This window comes from Pithys albifrons, chromosome 6 (genome assembly GCF_047495875.1).
Source record: "Pithys albifrons albifrons isolate INPA30051 chromosome 6, PitAlb_v1, whole genome shotgun sequence".
NCBI lineage: Eukaryota > Metazoa > Chordata > Aves > Passeriformes > Thamnophilidae > Pithys > Pithys albifrons.
Window position 1 is genome coordinate 10,247,951 of NC_092463.1, and position 27,653 is coordinate 10,275,603.

The 27,653-nt window shown below is 36.9% G+C and overlaps 1 protein-coding gene across 1 annotated transcript in view; it reads right to left on the bottom strand.

The window, feature by feature from the left end:
• Positions 1–1,119: 1,119 nt before the first annotated feature.
• The window catches only part of TDRD9 (tudor domain containing 9), a 79,411-nt gene continuing 52,877 nt past the window's right edge, over positions 1,120–27,653 (bottom strand). The window contains exons 14-36 of the mRNA XM_071559380.1: positions 26,663–26,760; positions 26,138–26,269; positions 25,369–25,528; positions 25,222–25,285; positions 24,684–24,747; positions 22,330–22,374; positions 20,815–20,868; positions 19,198–19,314; positions 18,297–18,404; positions 16,158–16,258; positions 15,388–15,561; positions 14,025–14,136; positions 12,481–12,693; positions 10,723–10,812; positions 9,533–9,793; positions 8,933–9,082; positions 7,814–7,884; positions 7,332–7,441; positions 7,073–7,169; positions 6,318–6,456; positions 5,091–5,200; positions 2,690–2,757; positions 1,120–1,442 (exon numbers count right to left, since the gene is read on the bottom strand). Of these exons, the coding sequence (XP_071415481.1) occupies positions 2,712–2,757; positions 5,091–5,200; positions 6,318–6,456; positions 7,073–7,169; positions 7,332–7,441; positions 7,814–7,884; positions 8,933–9,082; positions 9,533–9,793; positions 10,723–10,812; positions 12,481–12,693; positions 14,025–14,136; positions 15,388–15,561; positions 16,158–16,258; positions 18,297–18,404; positions 19,198–19,314; positions 20,815–20,868; positions 22,330–22,374; positions 24,684–24,747; positions 25,222–25,285; positions 25,369–25,528; positions 26,138–26,269; positions 26,663–26,760 (2,516 nt within the window). The 3' untranslated portion in view covers positions 1,120–1,442; positions 2,690–2,711. The remainder of the gene's footprint in view (positions 1,443–2,689; positions 2,758–5,090; positions 5,201–6,317; positions 6,457–7,072; positions 7,170–7,331; positions 7,442–7,813; positions 7,885–8,932; positions 9,083–9,532; positions 9,794–10,722; positions 10,813–12,480; positions 12,694–14,024; positions 14,137–15,387; positions 15,562–16,157; positions 16,259–18,296; positions 18,405–19,197; positions 19,315–20,814; positions 20,869–22,329; positions 22,375–24,683; positions 24,748–25,221; positions 25,286–25,368; positions 25,529–26,137; positions 26,270–26,662; positions 26,761–27,653) is intronic.

The window sequence follows — 27,653 nt, forward strand, 5'->3', positions numbered from 1 at the left end:
CAGCCCCCGCCTGGTGGCAGCACTTGCACATGGGACAGACCCAAACACAGGAGAAACAGTTTAAAAAAATTTAAATTTCAGTGTTGCTTATGTGGAATGAGTTCCATTACTTATATCATGTTTTTTTGTATTGTCAAGTTTCCTTTTTCCAGCAGAAACTCCCATCTTAACAGGTAAAGCAAAGACTTGAAATCCTACGTGTTTCATTTACCCCTAAAAATGTTCAACTACAACACATAAACAGTGTAAAACACTCATCTGAAAAATCCTCCTGTCTAAACCACTCGAGATGCAGTTTTTCTGTTAGACCTGTCTCACTACGTATTATGTTTATAACTCCCAAGGATCAGTAAAATGGGTCTAAAGGAGTAATGCTCTAATAAAACTAAAATTGCCTGTTATACAGTCATCCCTCTGTTCAAGTACAGCTTAAAGTAATTTCTTAGTTTAAGCATTCCCTTACTTTCCCCAAATCTGCCCCTTCTTTATGGTGACCAGTTTTGCTGTCCTTCAGAGGATGACTGGATATTACACAACCTTCAAACAGTGAAGATGAATACTTTTCCATATACTGTTTTTGTATTCATGTATTTTGTGAATGCAATCATATACCATTAATAACTAAATTTAGCTTTTATTAAGCACGACTGCACAACAGAAGAGACAAAAACATTTTATTTCACTTCTGCATTTTATTCTGAAACCACTGACCTCATTCTCAGAGCTAAAGATCTAAAGGTAAAACAAAGAGGAAAGGATGAAACAAAGTGCCATGAATCAGTAATCCAAAAGCATTCTTCTGCAATACAGGAAAATACATCAGGTTATGTTTTGCTGTATGAAAAGTTAATGAAAAAATTGTATCCTACATATCAAGTTATAGTTTGGATCAGAACATAATCGAGATCATCAGTTTCCTCTGATTTCTAGTTTTTGCTTAAGGAAAACCCCAAGTGCCTTTGTTGCATATTTTTTGGAAAAGCTAAGGACAAAGAAAACAGGAAAATGAAACTTGCAGTTAAAGAAAGGAAAAAAAAGTCATGCTCCTTGACTTATGAGCTCTTAGACAGAAAATGAACAACTAAACCTAGATTTGCTTCATCTTTCAAGTACCTTGTGATAAACCTGCTCAAAATATTGTTAAAATGAACATTTTATCTTGCTTTACACCAGTTTGTTTAAAGAATAAACTTGTCTGTTCTAGACCAGCAAACCTTAACTTTTTCCAAACACACAAACGCATTCCAAACTGTATTTCAGTACACTTATACTGATCTTAAGGAACAGCCTTGCAAATCATGCATCCAAGACAGAAGCAATTTTTAGACTAGTTGTAATACCTCATCCTCTGAAAGACTTCTAGAAATACTTAGTCATTCAACAAAACAAGCTTGTGGAGTTGATAAAAGACCATTTCCTCTTTCATGATGCTGAGAATCCACCTAATCAAAAGAAGCAAGATGAAAGTCAGAACTCGTTCCCAGTAATATTTTCCTATATAACACAGTTATGAAAAAGTCTTGAAGAGTTTTGATTTTCAAAACCTACAGGAATTTCAGTTCCATGACACACATTGCAAGAGAAGAGCCAGTACAACAAAATGCCGTATCCCATGGTTTGCCCAGAATACAAATCCATAACCAATTTCAAAGCATTACAGGTAGCATTTTATGTGATGACAAAAAAAAGATGTCCTGAGATTCTTCAGATGCAGTGGGGAAAATCCTGATCCAATGCCTATACTTTACCTTATTATAAAAGCTAAACACCAATAAAAGTGTAAAAATAAAATGTTCCTAACACCAAGGATAATTGAATTTGAAATATGAAAATAGAAGCATGTTGGCCTAAGGCAATATATCACAACACACTAAAAAAATAATGCCTTCAATAAACAAGTGCCCTTGGAGCTCATTCTCTGTGGTCTCTCTTTTCAAGACAGACCCAAACCCCTCCTTTATACCCCCCAGAGTGGAAGAGGCACAGGGACAGTGTGTATAGAAGTCTTAGTCCTGCACTTGGTAACTCCTCATTCCCTTTATTTAGGAAACTGCACCTGTTCTTCAGGAGGTCTAGTGGCTTGCAGAGGCCCTTACAGAAAGAAAGGTAAGATTTCTAGCAGAGGAGGAAGGTAGTGGAGTTTTCAGCTTTAGGAAACCCTCCCAGGCCTCAAGAAAACTGCCCTCCTGCCTGATCCTACCACATTTGTCCTAAAACAAGCCACATTTCTGCCTTTCCAGAAGGGAAAAGCCACCTGAAAGCACAGCAACCCAAACCAAAATTAAAACACTCTGCATTCAGACAGACCCTATACAAGGAAAATGTAGCAATGGCTACTGAAAACAAAATTTTAACTTCTAATGAGCGTAGTCTTTACAATTTCTCTCAACTTAAAATCCATAGAGACTTCGGTTTGAAAAAACTAAGTATTTATATACACAAAATTAAAAACCAAACCACTGAACTACTAAATAGACTACAAAAACAGAGTATCAGTAAAGACTGATGTATACACAAAAGGTCTCATGCGTTAAATGTGATTCTACAGTGCCTTCATTTTCAAATTCAATAATCAAAAAAAGACACTCCTCCAAAGGAAATTCTCCTTTTTAACATTCTTAACTAACTGTACTGGGGTAGTCTAACTCCTCAAGAACAAAAGTTGAAAAAAGTATCTTTATACCCTTACCTGATTCCGTGCATACAGGTTCTCACATCATGTAGGAACAATTTCGAGCCCTTGGCTTGCAAATTAAACTGAAATTACATAAAAATAGCCTTAAGAAACACACTTGCATTTGATTAATTATGAAGACAAAGGATTTTTTACACTAGATACAACTAAGTGTTTACGAGGTGTCTGTGCTGAAGGGAATCTTAAATATCTTTGTTAATCTAGTCTGAATTGTTCTCTTCTCTGTACTTTGCCCCTCTAGTGTAAGAAGTCAAAATACAAATTTTCAGAGACATTAAGTGTATCAGAGTGCATTTTCTTCTAAAGAAAATGAGATTTTTCTTTATTACAAATTAGTAGAATTTGCAACTATGATTTATTCCATAAGTTTTATGTATGCTTACTCACTAGAATGCATAATACAGCTATTTTTAGGGTATTTTGTTTTGCATGACAACTCAATTACTATAGATTGTCTGTCTGCTCCAGTTATTTCCTCAAGCTGTGCAAAGTAGAACAGTAGTAGACATTAATTAATTCCGTCTAGATGTGTTTTTCAAACACTGATTTTAGTCTTAAATAGTGGTGACATGTTGTAAATACATTTAGCTTTTGAAAAATGAAAAAAAAGTTATGAGAGACTGTTCAGGCTAAATTTCTACCTATATACTCTTACTAATAAATGTTAGGGTTTTTCCCCCCCAATACTTAGAAAGTACAATTGGGAAAAAATATTCAAAACCAAGAAAGATTTGAGACACGGGGGAAAAAAGAAACCATTACAATAATCAGACTGTTTATTCCTTCCAATATCAACATATAATAATTTTAATAAAAATAGCTATAGGATTGTTGGAAGACAACCAGTAAAAGCACAAAAGAGAGAAAACGCTACCACAGAAAGGTATAAAATCCAGAAAAAAAAAGGCCAACGGGCTGATGGGAATGACCAGGCAGTGGGTGCTGCCTGAGCTGCAGAACACGTCAGTGCTGAGGACCTGAGCCAAGGAGCTGCACAGGCTGCCCCTTCCCCTCCCAGCTGGCTGGAGATGTCTGAACAATCAGTCCCAAATAGGTGCTGAAACGGTAGCAAGTGTTCACATGTCTGAAGAAATAGCAGCGACATTTTAGTGCCTTGAATTTCACATGGAGGTGTTGATGACCGAGCATGAGCTGTTACTGTCACAGTCACCTCCAGAGAGAGTTTGTAACTTTGCTTCCTTCTGCTTATCCACATTCCTTGACTCCTCTACTGTTTATGTTCTTTTAATTTCATTTCCAGTGGTTCAAAAGGTAAGGCTGACCCTGCATTTGTTAATTATGCAATGCACATGAATTTTGAGTTTTGAAAATAGGAAGTATGGGTACTTTTACAGATAAGACACAAGGGAAAATAATTCAACTGAGCAGGTACATTCAAAACCAAGAAACGCCTGGAAAAGCAGCATAAACAGCTGCTCTGATAATAATTTTGATAACCCTGGCTAAGAACAGCTAAGCTTAAAAGCTTCTGATCTTTATCAGCATGAGGAACTGCCTCACTCTGGCATCATATACTTACTTTCAAAAAGCTCTATTGGCAAAAAAGGTCATATTTCCTAAAGATGAGGCTAATGCTAGAGTCCATAACCTAACTCTGAATTCATGCCTAAACCAGAGCTCTTTTTAAACACTGCTTTAGTAGAGAGCCAGGTCAGGATGAGAAAATTCTCCTGATGACACAGACAGCACTAAAATGCACACTGTGTGTACAAACAAAGATGTTTCACAGTATGCTCAGCAGTGGCAAACATTAGAAGGAGCTGTTACAGGGATACCTCATTGCTCTAATTCCACCAAACTACAAGCTGAAAAAATTCTCAAGGCTGGCTGCATTGCCTCACAATGGTCTTTTCAGAACCACTGCTTCAGTTGTAAGAAGCAGCAAAGCTTGCTGGGAAAAAAGGCTGGTGGCCTTGTTTCAGTTCCTAAATTAGCCTGGGACTTCCAATTAACTTGGCCAACACCCCTTCTGCACAGGTCTACAGAGGGAGGAAAGGCACCAGATATGATTCAAATTTAATACACAGGGAGAAAGATTTCTAAATCTTCCTTCACTCTAATGCCATAGAACTTCATTAGCTTTGTCCTGGATGAAAAAAAAACCAAAAAACATAAGAACTGGTATCCTGCAAAACAGGTTTTACAGTCTAGGTTTTGTGACTCTCAAGCCATTGGGCTTCCCTGAAGAACCAGTGCTTCCACAAGAAGTCTAAAGTTGTTTAGTATACTGCTTTATAAATAAACAAAGTTAATGAAATGCATCATTAAATGAGAGCATACATTATTTTTCCAAAGCCTAATTTGAGCTACATTTTAAGCAATTGTTTTTACTGAGACTGTGAAAGAAAAGGTCTTATTTCTACAAAATTATTACCACAGAAGCTTCTGACGAATATTTTCCTGCAGCTGCGTCATTTGCTCTTGTCCAGAACATACTGCACCTTCACAGAGCAGCTTACTAATGGCTGCCCTTAGGTTGTTTATCTGTAAAACAGCAGTCACAGAACACAAAGCACTCAAAACCAGCACCAGGACTGTACTGTATTACACTGTCGTGAAGGTGGGCATGGCACCCGTACCAACCAACTTCAAATGGAATATTATTTGCATAAGCAAAAACATCTGAAGCTTTAGCAACACTTCTTCCTCCAGTTGCATCTCTGCTGTTCAAAGATGTTAAAATTCAGCTACTTGATAGCACAGATTTCAACATTGCTCAGATGTACAGAGGCTACCACTTGCCTGGACTTTTTCCAACACAGAATTCCTTCTGTAGAAGTTTTAAGAATTTTCTCTATCTGTCCATACTTTTAACATGTACAACAGCTTGGTGTTACCATTCTGGCTAGAGCATCATGAATACAGACATCACACCAAGTCAGTGCTTTCAGAAAACAGCAGCTCACAGGTATGTGCACCAGCACTCCACTGTGTCCTTAAAAAACCTCTAGAAACCACTGGTCATCCCCTCCCCTACTTGCTCTGCACACAGAATAGACCAGGGCATGTGAGGTCCTTCACTGTCTGAGGCACATATCAAATCTGAAGCACATGTCAAACAGCCACTGTCCTGCACGCATTGCCCTCTGACAGATCTCAATCTATGAGTTGCAAAAGGCTGTAACGAGGAACGTGGGGGCTTTATTGTTTGTTTGGTTGATCTGCTCTAAGAGGAGCAGCTCAATGCAGATGACTTATCAGAGCTGTAAAATCAAACTGAAGCCTGCAAAGCAGCAATGCCAGACATGTCAGTAGAAGCCACAATGACCTTATGAACAAGACTAACAAGTATTGACATCTGGTTAGAGCAAAATTGATGTGTTGGGGTTTTTTTTGCAAAGTGTATAACATTCTATAATATTGCATTTGCTCAAAGTGTAATGAGGGGGCAACTGTTCCTCCTGATAAGAATCCAAGGTTATAAACAGGCAGTGTATTAAAAAAATCCAAACAAAAATAAAGAAAAACCCAAACAACAAACAAAACCCCCAAAGCCTCAGGTCCAAACAAGTTTTTCTATTCATTTTGAGAGTTAACAAGTTCTAATGCACTGACTTCTACTGAATTCTTACCGCAGTGAACATTCTTATGCAAGTTTTACCTCTGTTATGTCTTCCACTCCAAAATGCACATCAAATTCCAGGTCTATATCATTTTCTGGAAGCAGGGGAGCCCCAGATGTCTGACTCGAACCCAAACCACACAGAACACCAGTAAAATACTTTTCAGTTTTATCAACCCTACATGAAAAAGAAAGAAAACAGCCTCACCTAGAGATGAAGAAATTAAACTCATGAAGACAAACTGAAATGCATTTGCCTAAGCCATGCCAAGTGAGACACATTTTAAAGAAGCTAAAACAACTGAGAGCCATTCACATCTAGTCATACTGGTTTTTAAAACACAGTGATGAAACAAAACTGAAGTTCTGTTTATGAACGTATATAAAAGTTAAAAAAAGAGTCATACATAAGTAAAATTAAGGAAAGCTAGCTTCACATTGTTGAAATGACCATCTACAAATACCTGGATTTAAAGAAAAGACAACAATAATGCAACTGCCAGCACTCAACTTTTAAAAAAATTACTGAAGCTCCTTTCCTCATGTAGATTTACAACAGCCAGTTCTACACTCCATTTTCCCAGGCTTCCAGCATGACTGTCAGGAACTGTACTGCCTTATCACAAGGGCAGAATCTGTAGCACCAATTCATATGTATATGAACAAGACTTTAGCTACATGCAACACTAAAACTCATAAAAAATACCAGGAAGAGAATATTTAAAAAAGATTTCTAAGGGTCCTAGAAACAAGTAATAATAAAAGAACCACTACTTTTTAATATGCATGACTACCTGAGTTCTATTGTAGGAGCAAACAGCATACTGAGGAGAGCAAGCAGGCCAGGGATAGGAGGCATCAAAGATGTTTCCCTTAAACACACAGTAGATCCTAGCACCAAAAGAAAAATAATTAAAATAAATCTAAGGAGCATCTAAAAAATGAAACCTCAAAAAGATGTAACATGGAACTACAGTGCCATATTTACTAAGAGAACTACTCACAAAACCATAAGTCTAGAGAAACCATTCTAACATTTTTATTGGGCATTACCATTTGCACTTAGTAATACATCAGCAGCAACCAACAACTGCTCAAAGGGATCTTCTGCAGGATCATGGACAATAACAGAGTTTATGCTGTCCTTACATATGAAAGTATTTCTAGGGAAGAAATAAGAAATATTTTCAACATTAAAAAAACCCAAACCCCATACAAACATATAAACGAAAGAATGACTTGAAATTCACAACATAAACTCAAAATAGCTTTTACTGGTTATTCAGGTTACCCGAATACTATTTAGCAGATTTGTATGGCCGTTAATAAATAATCTCTCTGTGAGACAATAACGCACCTTTGATAAAACTATTCTTAAGATTGTAAATAGCAATAGTGTGTACATTAATACAATTCAAGCCTGTGGCTTCAGTCTTTTCAATGAATAAAAACTCAAAAAATCTGACAGTTTTGGCCCATTTATTAAAAATCACAGGTAAGAACATGATTATACTTCACATTAAGTCCTCTCATACCTGAGCTGGGATCTCTTAGTCAGACTGTAGCATTTCAGCTCATAAGGACTGAGTGGGCCCCAAACTGTTACCTTCAAAAACAGGGAGAGAAAAATAACATTCTAGTTAGCCAGGACCTGGACATCTCCAAATGAAAATTCATTATAAATGCAAGTCAAAACACATTTAAGTATTTAGTGAGCAACACTGGTTTGATAAACTGATAAACAGTTTTGTTGAGGCACCTAAACAAAAATAATCTATTTTCACAAGTACTGGGGATTCATGACTTTCCTCTGGCTTAAAAAACACAACTTCAGAATTCACAGATCACTTAAAATCAGGTTGGTTTTGCTTACACGAGCAGGTCTTTAATCTTGAAAATATCTCATTTTATCAAAGTGATTAGTTAAATAGGATTATTCCTGTGGGTAACCAGAGCATGATTATGCACTTGAAAGACTGAAATGTTGTCAGGTCTGAAAAGGGGAAAAGAATTAGACTATAGATGAGGCCTACCTTATAATCAGAATGCAGAACAGGACACACATTCTCATGTTTTATATTCCAGCTTAGCAGTGACTAGATATTTCAGAATATGTAAGTAAGAATGAATTCTGAGTTTGGAACTGGCAGAGGAAAAGCATCCGCTTTTTTGTTACTATCAGTTACTGGAGCACTCACTGCATCACCTGTTCCAGCTGCTAACCTAGCACTAGTTGAGGGAGAACGAAACACTGTGTATAGTGAAAACCATGTTTATTTTTTTGAGAAATTGATAGGCTTCTAAACTTGCTTTTTACTGTAGCTTGTATGAAGACTACCATGTATAGAAACACTGGGTTCAGTTTTTCAATTTTATCTCGATTCTGCACAGGTTCAAAGTGCTGCCTTAGAATGTGCCAGAAGAGCTGGTTAACTTGGCTCCAGGGCTATACTTCAAAACTCTGTTAAAAGCTGCAGCAGACTAGTCTGAAATGGTGGTCACACTATGGCTTTCTACCAAAAGAAAGTAGAATGCCCTGTGAAAGGCATCAAATATTGCTTGGTTGTTTCAGGTACTTTCAGTCCTCATCTCCGTTCTAACAATAGGAGAAGCAGAGTCATGTAATGACAGGCCAAAACCACCACTCGAGATACCTTATGGGTTGGTGCATCAGATTTATTGTCAGAAAAGTAGTCTAACAAGCTGTCAATGAGGTGCTTTTCTTCCTGTCTTGAAGATAGAGACGTTTGCTCTACTTTCTTTACTTCATCCCCAAGTACGTCCTTGTGCAAATCATGGCTTTGCTACACAACAATGGAAGAGTGTTAAAACTCTTTAACAGTGATGTTTGTAAAAATATTACACAAAGAAATACTCATATGAAATACTCATATACAATTGCAAAAAAACCTTTTCTAATGACCTATCAGATTATGAGAAACATAAAAATGGAAGACAGTTAAAAAAAGAAACAGCTACGGTTTTTCAAACTTTCAAGTAACAGTGGAGCAGTTCAATTGATGAAATAATTCCTGGGAAACATCTCTTCCAAAAGGGGTCTCAAAACAGCAATGGTTTTGGCCAACAGCTCAATATGGATTATGCACACAAACAAAAACACACTGTCCTGTTCAAGTGTTAACCTTGCCTACTCTCAAGCCACTAGTCAAGGCTTCAGCTCAGTTTCTCAGGACTTCAGAAAGAATGATCTGAAATAGAGTAAGAACAGTAGAAGCAGCTTAGTCAATACATACTCGTGATTCATATGACTCCTCTGCTGGTTCAGCATAACATTCCTCAATAAGCACATCTCGAATATTCACAAGGTCTTTGCACCTTGAGTAACGGAAAAGATCCACGTGCAGGACACCGTGCACCACTGAATACACCTCCACCAGCAGGGTGTAGCCACTGACCAGCGAGGCAAATCTCTGGCTGGCGCTGTAACTCCACCGCTCCCCGCACACAATCGATCTGGCAGACGGACGCATCTTGCATATCTTGAATTCCAAAGCCTACAGGAAAAAACATTGAAAACACTTGCCTGAGTAGAGATACGTTCGTGCTGGTTTTCATTTCCTCAATAAACTGCTTGAATTAATAACTATAAATTACTTGATAATTATTGCAGCAGCTTATGTTAATTCCTAGGACTGCTTTAAAGCTACTGGCATTATTCCTATTTCATCAGTGACAATGCGGCTACACATGACATCTTGTATCTCTTCAATACAGTACACAGCTGCTAAGAAATCAGAGCAAACAGTGCATAAAGGATAACTTGGAATTAATTCGCTATTCACATTGAAATCTTAGGTGTGTAGAGATGTTTTCTCTGGAAGAAACTTCACAGCGTACAATTATTTTCAACTGAGGTAACAGAAAACTTGGCAAGACCACTGCAGCTCTTCTGTCCTTGGCAAGAGAAATTATGTTCTCATTTAACCCATTTCCACAGTTACTATGTGCAATCATGTCTTTGAATGAATTTACAACAGCAACCATTTTTTTTTTCCAACTAGTCATTAAAAGACTAAGCCTGAAGCAGAAATACATTTCCATTAAATGCATATGTAGAAAACACAAAAAAAGGATGCTTCATACGATAATTATTTCCACTTATTTTTTACATCAATCATAAAAGAAAACCAAAGAAAATTAACCCTGTCAAGAGGAAGGGCCCCTGAAAACATGAGGCTGGATTAACATTTCTCTACAATTAAATACAACATCGTTCAGTTCTGCACAGGAATTCCTGCTCTGTGAATACATATCTGTGGAAAACACCTGACTATTAGTGAAGGTAATTTGTAGGTACTTGCATCAGCAAAATGCATATTATTTAATTATTATTCTGAAAAGTATTCTGATTTGAAGTATGCTCCTGTTTGCCAGGCCAGACATGAAAATATCCAGTAAGCAGCAGCAAAAAGCATCACCCTACCTGGAAAGGAAGCCCTTGAAGAGAGCTTGGAATCTCTTTTAATTTATTTAAAGGCACTTCTGATCTATTGCCATAATCCACAAAAAAAACCTGGAAAAAGAACCAAGAGTATCTTGCAAAGGCTCCACAACATTAAAAGTGCTACTTTTAGTGACAAGAAAAGTCACAGCTTTATAATTACAGTACAACACAACCTTATCAAGTCACATGGAAGCAAATTCAAAGTCTGGAAAACATGCAAATGAAGTCATGTCAAAAAGAACAGGTCAAATTTTATCGTCTATCATTTGATCCCTTGGCTTAAGTAATGCAAGTAATCCACTAAAACTAGAAAAGGCAAATTTCTCTGAAAGGCTCTAAATTGTCTTGCCACAATTAAAGCTATTTAACCTTAAATAATCTTAACAGTGAGTGATATCTACCTACCTAATTTAGTACCTAACAACTGCTTTTAGATATGCAAATGTGAACATGCATCCGGTGCCTTTTAATAAATTGCAAAGAGAAAGTGGTGAGATGAGCACTCCTATTCACTAGTTTTCCATGACTTTAAACAGATGGCAAAGTTCAGCATTAACTCCAGAGTGGTGATGTCCAGCTAGGTTAAGAAATAAAATAAATTCAACAGAGGAATGGGCTGTGCAAGGGCGAATGTCACAAAAAATAAGAAAATCTGTTCTTAATTTTTCAGGCCAATACTTTTCAGCAGTTTAGTATCAATCTTGAACTGTGGCATTAATTTCCATTACTGATCTCAGTACAAAAAGCCAAAATCTTCTGATGAATTTCTCTCTATGGAACTCAAAAGAATAAACGCTGTTCCAAAAAAATCACCATGAATGGACCCAAGAGCATGGAAAAAAAAAACAAATGGTGTGAAGTAAAAAATTACATATTTTGAAATTTTAACAATTTCTGCTATAAACAGTCCTGTAAATTCTATGTATAATTTACTATGTATAAATTTTAATTATTTGAAAATTACCAAGGAGTTAGAACTAAGATGAAAAGAGGTGGGTCATGCAAAGAAAGCCATGAAAAGGCAAATGTGGCATGTGCCCCATGAAATAATTTTGAATGCAGAGGAGAAACACTGTGTTGGAAGATGAATTTCTGCACTATGCATTGTTGCTAAGCAAAGGCAATACTATAAGTATGGCAGCATGTGTAGTTCTGCTTCAGAAAACTGAGGTCAAAACAGAAACTGAGGAGTGAGACAGAGACCAGGAGAGTCAATGTAGGATGTGAGATGAGAAAGGGTGCAGCTTGCTTCAATTAGCAAAAGGGAGCCCAGGAGGAAAGAGAGACAAGAAACTGGAAGAGAGAAGGAAGAACCGTGTTGCAAACCAGGGCCAGAAACACTGGTAGAAAAAGCTTAGATGAATTTGCCATAAGTGACTGAAAACTGCCAATACAATGAGGGCCAGAATTTACTTTTCAGATGGATCTCAATATTTTTATGAAGAGGAAGTGATGGGGCTGCTGCCAGCAATGTACCACTTTATCTAAGCACTCCTTGCCACACTTTCAGATTTACTGGAAGTTTTAGTTTATTTTGTTTTGCTTTGCTTCAGCACACAACAACCTTTACGGTATCAAACAAGAGCTTCTCAATTTAATAACTAAAAATTCCCATGTTCTGGAAAAAAAACTAATTAATCTACTCTAACCAGTGATTTGTAGAAAAAAAGAAAAGCAAAGCTCCAAGATTGTTAACCCAATTACATCCTACCAATTCAATATGACATAGCATATTACCTCAGCAAAATCTCCATGAACATACAGAACACAAGCTCTGTAGTATCCTCTGTTTTCCAGATAAGTGAATGGTGCCAGACAAAGCAGATCTGGACGTGGAGGCACTGATAAATCCATCAGGTTCTGATAGTTAATTTCAGCAGTCAGAGCCTGGAGTACAGTCCTATTTTTTTCATCTATTCTGTAACCCCAGAAGTGTCCAACTTCTACTATCTGAAAGTAGAAAAGTTAGACAGTAACAGATTTCACATTGTTTTATACTTCTACATCAAATACAAACCACATCTGAGCAAAATACATGAAAACACTCCTGACACACACAGTTCACATACTGTAATAATGCAGATAAGCATTTCTGTCTCAGATGTTATCTGAAAATGTTAATTTTCTGTGCTGTTGCAATATGCTTTTCAGTTGAACAGATTCTGATATAACTACTAATAGAGAAAATTAATCCAAGACTGCTTCCATTTTTCTCAACTGAATTAACATACAGAAAATACAAGGTAGACATTTGATTAGACACATGTATACAGATTTAGTGCACTTTTCTTTAGTAACAGAATAACGGCTTGCTACAACTATCAGCAAATTAGCATTCTCACTGGGATGATTAGCCATACTTAGGAAACTGATAAGAACATACACTCATCTAAATCAAACTGAATAAAATAAGTCATCTTTTCAAATGGCTCACTAAACTCATATAACCACTTCAGATCTTCTATCAAACGCTTATGATAAAAAACAAACTTTATTTTCAGTAATTAAAACTGACACGTTCAAACAAAAGTAGCCTAAGCTAAGTGATTGCAATAGGTCTGATCAAATTCATTAACATCTTTTAATCAAGACACTTAGCTGAATAAAAGGAAAAAAATATTCTTTCCTGCACTTGCAAAACATGCCACTAATATCAAGAGCTGTTTTAATATTTGATCCTATAATCTCCCCAGCTCAGTGGTTTGAATGTTTTCATTATTATTTCTATTTTAGCAGAATATATATTGCTATTACTCAACTTGAGAAGATGAGTTAACACGAGACGTAAAAAATTCTCAGCTTCAGATTTCAGAAATATTTATATATACATATGATTTTCCCATAATACACTTCTATGCATATTTTCAAAATGAGCATATGCTACCATTAATTCATCTCATTTCTCATATGTATAGCTTCTGAAGAGAACTGGCAGTTAATAATAACAAGGTAAATGGCCCAAATACCTCCTAATTCTCATTTATGTAGTTTACACAAGCATTTTACCTCTTTTCCATTAATCCTCTTGACATTTATGCCTACTTCCAGCTAACATTCACTGCCAGCAAATTTTGTCAAGTGCAAACATGTGAGTACTGTTTAACAAAGAACTACTAAAAATTAAACCAAGAATATTCTCCATGCATCTTAAAGATATCTCTGTGCTATAAACATTATCAGTACCATTTTTTTAATTAAAGCTTGTCAGATATTAATCTCTACTAAGCTATCTAGGTACCAATTATCAGATATGACCTATTTCAGATGTAGAACGTCCCTACCTCTGTTATCTTGATGCACAAAAACCGACTTGGAATCATCTTTGACATTTCTGAAGCACCAAATGAGATTTCCACAGGCTCCACTGTCTGCTTCTGACAGTCTACACTTACTCTAAAAAAATTTATGGAATAAAGATGCTAAATACTTCACTCACAAGAGAAAACTCAAGACATCGATTTTTACACTTTTATTTGCTTCCCCGGGTAGCCCTAAGGCACATTATGTACTTAATGACTTTTATTTAGGAATACATTAATTCAATTAGAACATAAAATCACCACACAGAACCAAATTGCTACTGAGTTAACATAGGAAGATACATAAGAGGACACAACTGTGCCATCAGTTTATTAAACATGCAAAGAATTAAGGTTAAATAGTGAGGCTTTTTGCTATGCATGCCTTCTAAACTTATTTTTAAGAAACAGAATAGACAGCAACACAAAGATAAATTCAGCAAATTTTTACATATAAGTTTCTGTATTTATATATATATATATGTATAAAGTACTCCTTTTATTGACAAAAGTTAAGAACTCCAAAATTAAGTCTTTCAGCCTAAAAGATTTAAGTTTCTCAAAAACTAATTTTCGAAAAGATTCTAAGTGCTGTTTTGGGCACAGTGAAGCTGCTACAATCCTTTATTATAAATTAAGCACAATCAATTGGATGTGAAATATTCACCTGAACTTGAACCTTCCCAGTTCATTCCTGCCTTCTTATTTTAGATTTCTTATTTTAAAGTACTACCATGGCTGCAGCCCCATCAGCAGCTAGGCAGATTACAGTTTTACCAAGTTACCTGTATGACCCAAAGCTCAGAATCACAGCCTATGCTAACAGTGAAACCCACAGGCCAGATTTCCCCAGCAAAGGCAGGTGTGGATCACAGAGCCTCACCACACTGCACTCCTCGGCAGTATTTTCTATCATGTTTTTACGCCTTATGTTGGTACATTTCCCCACAGTTTCTGTTTTTATGTTCCACCTCCCTTCCCTTCTTTTGTCCCCAAATGCCACTCATTTGTTTTTGTTATAGCAATCCTCATGTTGTCTCTAGCATGAACAGGAATTACAGTGTACATCCACATTTCCATATGCCAAAGGCAAATGGAGTAAAATCTTGAGGGAGAAAAAAGAAGAATGTGTATTTGGAGTTCTCTTAAACAGCAAAACACTTTTAGCTATAAAGAAATATTTAAAACAACCATGTTATTTCTAGCCCTGGAAAAGCATTCTGCTTACACAAAGTTTACATCTGTTTTTTGAACCTATCTTCCTTGGTGATGCTTCCAAGGAAATTCCCACTGAATCTAGCAAACCTCATTTCACTGCAAAGAAACATTTTCCATATACAATTACCTTAGAGACTGCAAACTTGCAGCTTCCACACCTCCCAGTTGTTTTCTGATATCATCTGGATAATGAACCTCCAGCTCCAAAGGAATCTTCAGCTGTAACATCTTGATTGCCAGGTACACTTCAGGAAGAACCTTAAAGGCCTCTTTTGGATTACGGGAAAACTCCACAAATGCCCTGTTCACACACACCCCAAAAAACCAAACAACACCCCAACAACAAACAAACTTGAATTATCCTGATGATTGTAAGAAAACTTTCTAACATTCTTAAAAGCACATACCAAATTTAATGAGTGTATTTAATAAAAATAAAAAGGATGTGAAAATATAAGTCAGTAAGAAAAGAACTGAAGATTGGAAAAGGAGTAAGAAGGGCTACATGAACTCAACTTTGGGCAGCTATAGGCCAAAATCTGCCAGATGATTAGGTAAAAAAAAAAGTCATTGGACTTTAAAAATGAGCTCAACTCAGTATGAAATTTAGAAATAAACACCGACAGATTACTTGCAATTAAGGTCCACTGTTAGAGAACACTAAAGACAAAACAGAAGTCTCTACCTCAGCTAGTTTATTGTTATTCCAACAAATATACACCAAAGTTCAAAACCACCTTTTTAACTCTAGCCAATGCACTAAACAGAAATTACTAATTTCAAAGAGGGAAGAAATAAACTAATTTTGTCGGTACACCATTGACAAGGAAATTCATTACTGGATTCATAACTGAGAACATGAGAAAGGCAGAATCCTTAAAAGTATTTCATACTTACTTGGACCCATTATAGGCAATAGATTTTACTTGCCCACACGGTCTGAGTAGTGACTGCAACTGTTTATGGTACAGATATCCATAAGGAGGAATATTCTTCAGCTGTGAAGAAAAAGATGCTACATTTGGACACATTCAATTGTTTTAATGCATTTTTAAGTTCACCTCAATAGTTTGCTTTGTCCTTAACTTGACCTGCAATAATGCACAATCTAAACTCCAAAAAATTACAAAAAATATATATGCTATAATACATTCAAAAATTTCAAAGGCAGTTAAAAAAACAGTTATGCTCGTAGTGATGCTCTACTGCTTCAAACCTGTGGATAAATGCTCTAACTATAAATGAAGTAGATTTGTAATCACATATATTAACTTGGTATTTTTCCCAAAAATCTGTCTAGTGTCTCTGGTTTTGCTTGTAAAGAAACCCAGTGGATTGCTATGATTCCTTGTTCATGATTGGTAAACATATCCTAGGCAGTATATGCAGTCTGGGAAACAGGAGGACCTACAGCTTGTGCATATCCTTGCAAAACTATGACATATTGAATTACTGAGGTATGGTGGGACAGCTTGCAAAACTGGAAAGCACTTACAGATGGACACATGCTTCTTAGGGATGACAAAGAGCAATCTCCTGGTCTTCCCTGTGTAGAGGAGTAACTCAAATGTAATGTTCTACAACTATTAACATGCAACAGTAGTCAGATATACATTTCTCTAACTTTTCCTTACTTAATAATCTCCCATAGGAGACCTTGATTTAATACAGAATCATGAAATCCTTATTAGCAAGTTCCAATTTGGCAATTTCTAACTACTTTTCAGGGGCTATGCAACTGTCTATTCTTTTCTTTGGCTGTTACAACCTTAAACAGAGCAGGTTAGATATAGAAATTCTTCCTTTGCCTTGGAATTACACTACTAAGGTCAGCTGCCGGTTAAAAACATGGTCTAGGTTAGACTACAGAAACTGCCTTAAGGCAAGATGATTTCAAGAGACCAGAGAGTGGGAGGAATAATTGTCTTTTATATCTTCAGGACACACCATTAGGAGCAGCATACAGCTGTAAGAATCACTCAAATTGTGAGCTTCAGGAACTCACAGCATTTGTGCCCAAGATGATCATTCAAACTGATGAAGACACAGCAGCTACTTCTTCCTTCTTCAAGGTAACAAGCAGTTAATGTATGAGCAGATCAAGAGTTACATACATTAACAGAAAGTAGCTCCTTAAAACTACCAGTTTAATCTTAATCAATGCTGCTATGGCAATACTTGCCTTTATTCCACAATATTGAGCTAGTCTGGTATTTTGCTTCACTATGCTAAAATATGGTAAAAGCTTCAAAAGCATACATAAATATGACTGCACACACATATTGCCATGACAGCATCTCCTTCAGTACAGAACCAGCCCCTCTTCTTGGGTTAGCAGTGAAGCACAAAAACACTCCTTAGCACTAAGATTTTCTGAGTTTCTCCACCTTTTATCTATCTTCTCTTGTGCCAATAAAAGTATATTCTTTGAGGCTGCCTGGTTTGTAGGTTTGCTTTCTTTAAGCAAAGGTCATGGTTATTTGACCAGTTCAGATACACCAAATGCTTTCCCAGTTTAGACTGCACCATTTTGCATAAATCAGCAGAGCCATTTTAAACTCGCACTTATGAAATCAGAGGAAAAGTAATTTTAGAAGATGAAAAGCACAGTGAAATGCCTGAGTAATCTTAAAGCAACAAGAATGAATGCCATGTACTATCAAGCAGGGGATGACTAAAAAACTAACACTGAAGTTGTGACAACACATTTCATGAGTACTCATTAAAAAGTACCCTTGACAGTGCTGTTCTGTTTTTCCAAATATTTAGTTAGTTTGATGGAAGTTGTTTCCCTGTGCTAGACGAGCAATCAAATGAATAGAGACAGTTCTCAAGAATTCTTCTAAAATTGCCCACCCACACAATATTTATTGTATTGAAAGAAAGGGAGATGGGAGAGGAGAGAGTTTACCAAGCAAGGATCAGAGCAGGTAATTATTTCTGCCCCGCCCAAGACAGAACAGAACTTGAAAATACCAACCAAACACCACATATTTCTATTACTTGATAATTAATTCATTCACCTTCTTAACATACCATTACAGTGGTTTTTGGATCCTTGCCAGCAAGCTCTTTCGCAGCAATTCCTTCACTATATTTTCCTAAAGTAAAGTAGTTTGGATAGAAAGCACCAGCTATTACAACCTGAAATCAAGAAAGTATTTTGTAAAATGCAGCACATTGTATTCAGTTTCTTGAAAAGAAATACACTGGCAACATGAAGAGACTGCAACAGCTCTGCAGATGAATATTTTTTCCTGTCTCCAGGAACTACTGAAACTGCCAAATAAACATTAATTCATGCAAATCCTTAAAAACGTACTTTTATGAAAAGAGTTCAGTATCTGGAACAGTTCCAGAACATTTTAATATTTCTGTATGCAGACTTGCTCTATGAAGATCATAACTGTTAATCCTGATTTCAAGAAGAGCCTCAATTTTAATAAATTCACACAAAATAGCCACAGGAAAATTGGTCAATTTTCAGGCTACATCCTACAGTATTTAACAATTCAGCTTCAAGAAGTTCACTGCTTACACAGTTAAACCAACTGCTACGGAAAAGATGAACATGTCTGTGAACATAAAATCACTGTGAATCAGTCCAAATAAGAAATTTAACTGAAAATTTGACAAAGTCAAAATAGCTAAAACACACCTAATTCCCAGCAACCCCTCCCCACTAACTATCCAAGACAGCACACATTCCAATAGAAGTGATAATATAATTAAAAACAAACAAAAACCCCCTAACATTAGTTGTCCTTCTACATTGTCAATACACTGTTAAAAAGAATTACATCCTTTTCTACCCAAAATCTCAAGATCCATAGAGAATTTTCAAACATGAGTGTAATACCAGTTCATCAGTAATAGTATATAAAAATCTAGCCGTAAGTTTTGTAAATAATATCTCTTCATGACAATAAAGCATTACCTGCAAAATGAAGCGTTGTTTGTACACATATTCCTGGTCCATAGTAGGTGGTTGAGCATTAACATACATTTTAAATGCTTTGACTCGCCTTTTCAAGTTGTAAAATAACTCTGCCACCTGAAATTTGATCTCTAAGTTACATTTTACACAGATCAAAACCATCCACATAGGAAAATAAAATCTGTTAGTAAAAGTCTAAAATAATTGGACAAACTCCCTTCCCTTTTTAGGTGACTAGTATGCATTTCACCAATACACTGCTTAGCACTCCTGTGTTGGAAAATAATTTCAGCGCTGTGACTCCAGCAGTTTTCTTGACATCTTATAAAGAACTTGGTAGTCACAAAGCATATTTTGCATATATGATATAGAACAAAATTAAGAAATAAGAGGATATTCTCCATTTAAATAATTTCAGATTTGCATCTTAAAAAGTAAAAATCACACTAACAACCTGGACTTCTGCACCTAACTGCAGCAGTGACCATGCTGCACCCTCAGTTCAGGAGGCAACTGTGATTACTGTATGTGAGATCAAACGTGTGTTCTACAGCAGAACATATCAAGCTTTCCATCTTCAGCATTTCCAAGAAGCTTCCACAAGCAGCCACTGGTCCTCTGACCACACAGTAAATGCTTTTACTCTCCCAACTGATTCTGGAGCAAATGTAGCAGAGTCTGCTCAACTTGTTTGTATCTACATTTTCTGCCTTTCTGCTGCTGCCAGTTTTAGGATACTACTACAAAAACTACCATAACCAGAAAGCAACCCATGGGACTGACTTAGTTCTGCAAATTCACCTCCACACAAAGTATTATTAAAATAGTATCTTAAAGTGTGGCAAACAAAATCCCCCAAACCCTTAGTAAGCCATGGTGCAGGTGTCCATTCTAAACTCCTTATATATCATGTCATGTACAAACTCTTCTTCTAATATCTGAACTGAACTAGGAGAGGCTACCATGTAAGACTAATCATTCCACAGCCCAGTTCTACAGAATTTTCTCTCACCTTTTTGTTATCACATATACAAGCCAAAAAACTGTTGGCATTTCTTATCCAGATGGCTGTTTGTTATCAAATGCTTTTTATATTTCCTGTGCTTTTTGAACATAGGCCCTACATTGCTCATGCCTAAGTTATGAAGCACTGGAATAATGGGCAAGGCCATTCTGCCAATCACAGGTACTCAGGAGTTTTACTTACTTCCCCCTCAACATATCATATTCAACTGGAAGCCCATTACAAAGCAGAGTTTTCATTAATTGCTGCACAAATTTTCAAGTCCAGTTCTCATGATATAACTGTATTTGCTTAGAAGTTATCCTAACCAGAAGACAGAAGTTATGTAACAGACAGCAGTCACACCACAAGTGATTTTAGGAACCTATAAAATTAGCAAATAATACTGGAAGTCTCTTAAAAATATTAAAAATATGTTCAACAGTTAATAATTTAAAAACACTCTGTTCATCCTAACAAAAACTGCTTTCATCTATATTTATACATCATTTCAAGAAAATAAATACATATAGACAGAGTAGCCTTCTCCAAGATTCACAGGTAAAAAACCAAAGTCCTTCTGCTTATTACAGAGATTCCCTGTTTAGTCTTACCTCTTTGATCTTTTTGATATGAACACAATTTGATTGACCCCACTCTAACTCTTCCTGAAAAAGAAAGTTAGAAACTTGTTTCTTCTGCTAGTAAGCTTTGTCTCATACACTGCTGTGTGGATACAAATAATTATTACATATAGCAACAGAAGAATTTAATGTAATTTCACAGCTTTCTTTGCATTCACATTTAGTATTATGACAAGTATGAAAATGTAAGACAGTTATATATTTGACTAAAACTATACTTTGGTTATGGCCAGTGCAGTTGTGGGTCATCTAAACTTTTCATATAAACCTACAAGTACAACTCTGTGTTGCTACTACTACAAAAACCTACTTTGATGGACACCAAGAGAACCATAGGAATGCTAAGGTTTGAGAAAAGACCTCGAAGATCACTGAGTCCAACCATTAACCCACCACTGGCATGTTCAGCACTTAACCATATCCACAAGTGCCACATCCCTGTGCCTTTTGAACAACTCTGCAGATGGTGACTCCACCACTTCTCTGGGGAGCCTGTTCCAATGCTTTTAGCAAAACGTTTTTCCTAATATCAAACCTAAACCTTCCCTGGCACAACTTGAGGCCATTTCCTCTCCTTTTATCACTTGGGAGAAGCAGTCAACACCCACCTCACTACAGCTTCCTTTCAGGTAGTTGTAGAGAGCGACAAGGACCACCTTGAGCCGCCTTTTCTCCAGATTAAACACCCCCAGCTACCCCAGACAGTCCTTGTAAGGCTTGTGCTCCAGACCCTTCTCCAGTTCAGTTGCCTTTTTCTGGACACTCCAGCACCTCAATGTCTTACAGTACTTTCTACACAGGATTCGAGGTGTGGCCTTACCAGGACAGGGATGTAAACCACCCTACTGGCCACAATATTGCTGATACAAGCCAGGTGGCCTTCTTGGTCACCCAGGCACAATTCCAAAAAACCCAGAGCTTCTTTATCTGAATGTACAACTTTGTCAGACAGATTCTGGCCATCCTGGCTACTCATTATGACTCAGTGTATGTTACATATTGGTGCTCATAAAAGATGCTATGCTCTGAAAGAAGCAGGGAAATAGCAAAGGTTTTATCTTATACACACAAAGGAAAGACTGGAGGCAGTTATTGTCTGCATTTTTGTGACTGATGCACATAAACATCTTTCATCTTTCAGGGTTTTTTAAGAGGGTAGAAATCTGTGTGTTTAAAAAAAATAGGCATTTCTGTGTGTTACATTTCTTTCAACTACAGCTCAATTTCCCTTTTTAGCTTGGATTTCAAACCCTCTGGCCACTGTTGATCCATCTGTGAAAGGGACTACATAAGGGACTGTCTACAAATAACCCTGCACTGGATTCAAAGACTCATTTTCTCTCAAAGCCCATGCTTCTGTTTACTTATGAAAAACCATAATTATTATAAATAAGGCTTGCTAGCAAAAATTCCTTACTAAGAACATCAAATACTCCAGCACTGAAAGCACCAACATTGAACAGAAAAAAAGAAAACACAACTAACCTTGGGATCTCTCAGCTTCCCCTTTTGTTTGCAGGCCTGCCATGCCTAAGAAAGAAGTGGTGAAGTATTCAGACATAAAATGCAGCGTTTTAGTAATAATTACTGTAAATACTAATGTGCAACTTAAAACCATGAAGGTTTTTCCATATCAATACTGAAGATAATTTTTAACACCATTTTAAAAACCAAACTTCCCCCAGACTAACACAAACCATAAATATTACAGCACAAAAAAAGGTATAAGGAAATCTGAGTCATAGTATTTTAGGTTGGAGGAGACTTCTTCAGATCATTTGTTCCAAAACCTTACACAGCAGGGCCAACTTAGATCAGGTTTTTGAGGACCTTGTCTAAAAGACCCTGAGTAACTTTGACAGATCTCATGGATGAAACTGCTCTTAGTGGGAGACTGGACTACACACCTCCTGAGGTCCTTCCAGCCTAATTATTTAATTTTAGTCTAATATGATGGTTGTCTGGTTGGTTCCTAAGCAGATATAAATAATTCTCGTTCTTATGAACAGTCTTACTCTATTTTTTTGAGGATGGGCAAGAACTCTGAGACTTCCACTGCTTGTATCAGAGCCCACAAAGTGGTGTGACAGGACTATAAATGTTTTGTGACACACGAAAGAACAAGAACTTCTGAAGGAAGGTAACTGTTCTACCTTCAAATTGGACTGAAAAGGAGTTTAAGCACTGGTGGATGAACTGTAATTACATTTATTGCCTCAAACCTTTCATCAGGTCCTGCAGCTAAACTGGAAACACAGCATTTAAGTCACTGAATTTCTGGACATAGCTTAGAAGTTCTGGATCTTGGCGCATTACAAAAGAAGACTGAACATGTTACGTTCCAAGGTTTTAAAGAAGTAAGCCCTGACTTGCGTGGGGAGAGGTACAACACAGCCACAATGTAACAGGCTCTCCACTCACTTTTCTGAGAGGAAATGGAGGGAGCATTAAAGCACACGAAAACATTGATAAATTAAGTAGAACAATTTGGATGTTTTAATGTGTTATAATAAAGCAGGCTACTTTCAGAACCTTTTTTTACCTCCCAGCTTTGGGAAAAAAGTGAACTGATTTTGATACAGTTCTGATGCAAATGCCTCCCAGAAAACAAGGCTGGAAGAGAAACTAACATACCCCACATACTAATGAAAATAACTTCATTGTTAGGCAGGAAATCTATGACAGATGCCTGCAGAATGCGTTTCTTCTAGTTTGACAGCAAGTCACCTCATAATGCAATTTTCCAGCTTACTGTGGACACTGACTATTACCACAGTTGAATAGCTAGACTGCATTTCCCTACCCTGACAGAGGCTACCCTGAAAGAAATATAACCTGAACTAGCGAGTTGGAAAACAAACTTACCTGACCTTACCTGTTCTTTTCTGATACTCAGCCATTCATCAAAACAAAGCATTCACATCACTGACACACAGAGATACTGCTCTGGAAGCTCTGTCTGAATGTTTGCATTTATTCTCCAGGACAACATACTGATTTATACTATCATTTTCAGATTAACAGCTGATAATTACCAGGTGACACAAAGGAAATATATTATATATAATATGTAAGGGGAATTCAGAAAAGATTATTTTTGAGCCCCAGCATCAGTGGATACATGTGGCATAAATGCCCACGTTTGCTTCATAAAATTCTGACAGCAGAGTAGAGAAAAACAAATCAGTTTTCGCTGAAGGACAACATATTTAAAAATGTGAATAAATGACAGAATCACAGAATCAACTAGGTTGGAAAGACCTCTGAGATGATCAAGTCCAACCAAATTAAGTCTGCAGCTGACGATTTTGGAGTCTCCAGATTACAGAACGTGCCAGAGCATGCATAATGCAAAATGTTGGATTTTTAACAGTAAGTTCCTCTAGCTTTAATAGTCTTTGCTACACTGTACCAGCTCTGTCTGTACCTGGAAGGATCGACCCCTGTCCATGGTACTGTGCTACCAAACAGTCAAGCATACCAAAATATGCCATTTACACAACATAAAACATCACAAAGTCAAAGCTAGAAACTCTAGAGAAAGGTCACCAAACTCATTCTGCACTAGTGTGTCCACCAGCTGTCCTTGGTTAAAGGGGATCTGCAAATATCACCATATCTCTGGTATTTTATTTTTGGCTATTATAACATAGACAATCAGAACTAGGAGTGTTACAGCAGGACACAGACTGCAAAAAGCATCAGTTAAGTAGCTGGCAGTAATGTGAAGTTTTTAGCAACTTCAAAGCACAAATGCTGCACTGATCTTACAAAGATGAGAATCTCTGCCTTGGTCTATCAGATTTCACTGTAATCTAAACTGGAAGAAAAAGACTTACCTTAAATGCATTCACAATTGCAATACAGTCACTATTACTATTCCCAGCAAAAAACATTTTTTTCCTGACAATACAAACAAAAGTATTATTAACAATATTGCATGTATTATGCAGCATAGAATACTACATTAGTAATAAATTCCAGGTCTTGAACATAAACGAGATTAACACAGTTACTGTAATTACTTGTACTTATTTACATCTCCCTGTTGAAGGAGATGCTCTCTATGGGGCAGTAATAAAAAAAACATGTCCTTACTATTTCAAAAAACATTTTAATAGACACTGCCATATGTTTATATCAGAAAGGCAAAGCTGAAGAATCAGGCCTTATGATCAGTAAAGAATGAGTTGCCTTAGTGATTTATGTTAACACATAAAAAGATTTCAGTATCGCATCTACCTGGAAAAGCTTTTTTGCACAGCTTGGCAATTTGACAGAAAATAAGACTCATTACATGGAATATTATATTGAGTGATCAACTTTGCCCTCTGCTCCCCAGTGTGGATAAAAGCTGTAAAACTTCTGGGTTACTACCTGAATCCATCAACATCGTTTTTGAAAGATGCTGCAAAAAAATTCCGCAAAGACAGTGCAGCAGCTACAATAAAAACAAATTAAAATTAAAACCTGCAAATCGTTTTTTTTTAGAGACACGTTCTCACATGTTCTTCTTTCAGTTACCTATAATAAGGCACTCCTCTAAGCATCCAAAGACATGCCCAAGGAATATTAATTTTCCAAAATACAGGTCCACTGGCAACTGTATCAACACCTTTCCCAAGAAAGTCAGCTCACCATCTTGCAGATTTTCTTCTCTTTGCACACAGGTAAGTGCTCCCAGCTAGAGAAATTAAAATTTGGTAAAAGCTAACTTAGCAAACCCAGGACAATTTTTAAAGCCTAGTACTTTTCAAACCAAAGCTACTACCTACACTGAATATAAAAGCAAGGTACAAACGATACAAATAGTATTTCTTATGCAGTTTGGAAAAAATGTAACGTAATGAAGATTCTACCCCTTATCAACTTTATAACTGAAAAGCAAAATAACCAACTTCCTTGTACAAGTGAGAAGGGTAAACCTCAGGCTGATTCCTGCCCACCATAAGGTATAACAGTCTCATTTATTACTTACTAATAAACCGTAACACTCACAGAGTTCAAGTTATCTCATTTTTTTTCTAATTTTCTCTTTTTTCTCACCATACATGCTAGTCCTCAAAGAGTATCGTTACTCCCCGATGAAATTGTAATCCTGTTTTAATGAAGTAAACTACAGAAATTAGGCTCAAGGAGATGGGGACCAAATAACAGTCCAATGTGTGAAAAAATTCTCTAGACACAGCTGAGGTTCCAATTAAGGTTACTATTACCTTAAACACCAAGAAAACCATTTCTATGGTACATTTCTATTATCCTGATTTGACCACACTAAAAAAAGGAAGCCTACCTCTTTCAGCTGGTCTATGGTACGCTCAATGTCATCTACATTGGGTGGAGAAAGGGCTGTTGCCAGCAAGGTTTTTGGATTCCCCATATCAAGCTTTTTTAATTTTAAGAGTGTAGCTCCCAATGGACAACGCTGAAGGGAAGATGACATCATTTTTACTTTCCCCACCATGGGAAGTGTGACAAAGCATTTCATATGAAAACTAAGTCGAAAAATGTACAATTTAACAAAGGCTGAAATTAATTTTGTGTAACTGAGGTTATTTTTCTTTTGAGCAGATTGCTTATCTCTAATTCACATCAATTTTACTGGCATAACGCATCTCTTTTTATAAGAAAACTCTATGGAATGGCCTTTGTCAATTACTTACGAAGTTGAATTCTAGTCATTCTTACAGGTATTAGTAACTATTCCAATTGTACACTGTCGTCAGGAAAAGTAAAGCAAAACTTTTTCTTCTCTGCTTTGACAACACACATTAAAAAACCATCTTAATATACCTAACCCTACACCAAAAGGTCTTACCACTATCTCAGGTTCTGACTTCTCTGGAATACAGTTTGTCCAGAAAGCCTTGTGTACCAGCCTGTAACAATACCCTTTGGAAACTCGTCCAGCACGACCTTCAGATAAAAAAACCCAAATCACCAATTTGTAAAGTGCCCAAGTTTTTTCCAAACCCATCCATCTACAAACCCTCTGGGCAGCTGAGCAGCACAGGACAGCTGATGCTGCAGGCTGAGCAGTGTTCTGCTCCCTTGCAGCAGACGGGCCCAGTGGTCAGATAAGGGCAGGGATGAAAACATTTTCCTTTCATAGCAGCAGTAACTAACAAAAGAGTTATGTAAGTATTTCACTCAAATACCTCCTTTCACATAACTACCCTGAAATCAACATCCATTTTTCTCAGTTGAACAGGCATTTCCTATTTGATCCTACAGCTAGGAAAAATATCTTCTATATAAACAACTCTTAAGATACAATGACAAACAGCAAAATATCTTTATGATCTACTATTTACAGAAAACACAATTCAGAAGTCGGTCTTCACAAATCCAAACACCATCCACTTCAACAAACTAAAGGGTATTCCTCAGCAGGACAATCCATTAGAGAATTAGGCCATATTTTTAAGTCACATGTTTAACAAGCCCAAGTCTTCTACACAAAATGCTGCTTCTACTGTTTATATATTGGCTGGTTGTCATGACCTATAATGACCCTGAACCAAATGGAAATAAAGCCGTGTATTGGGTTTCACAACAAATAAGGGGTGGTCTTACGTGAGAAGCTCTTGGAAGATTTCCTCATTCCCAATAAAGACAATGCCAGCCAGATCCAGGATGGACCCACTGCTGGCCAAGGCCAAGCCCACCAGTGATGGTGGCAGCACCTCTGGGATAATGGATTTAAGAAGGGATAAAAATCCTACTGCACAGTAGCAACTGGAAGGGAGTGAGAATATAAAAAGAAACAACTCTGCAGACCTCAAGGTCAGTGCAAAAGGAGGGGGAAG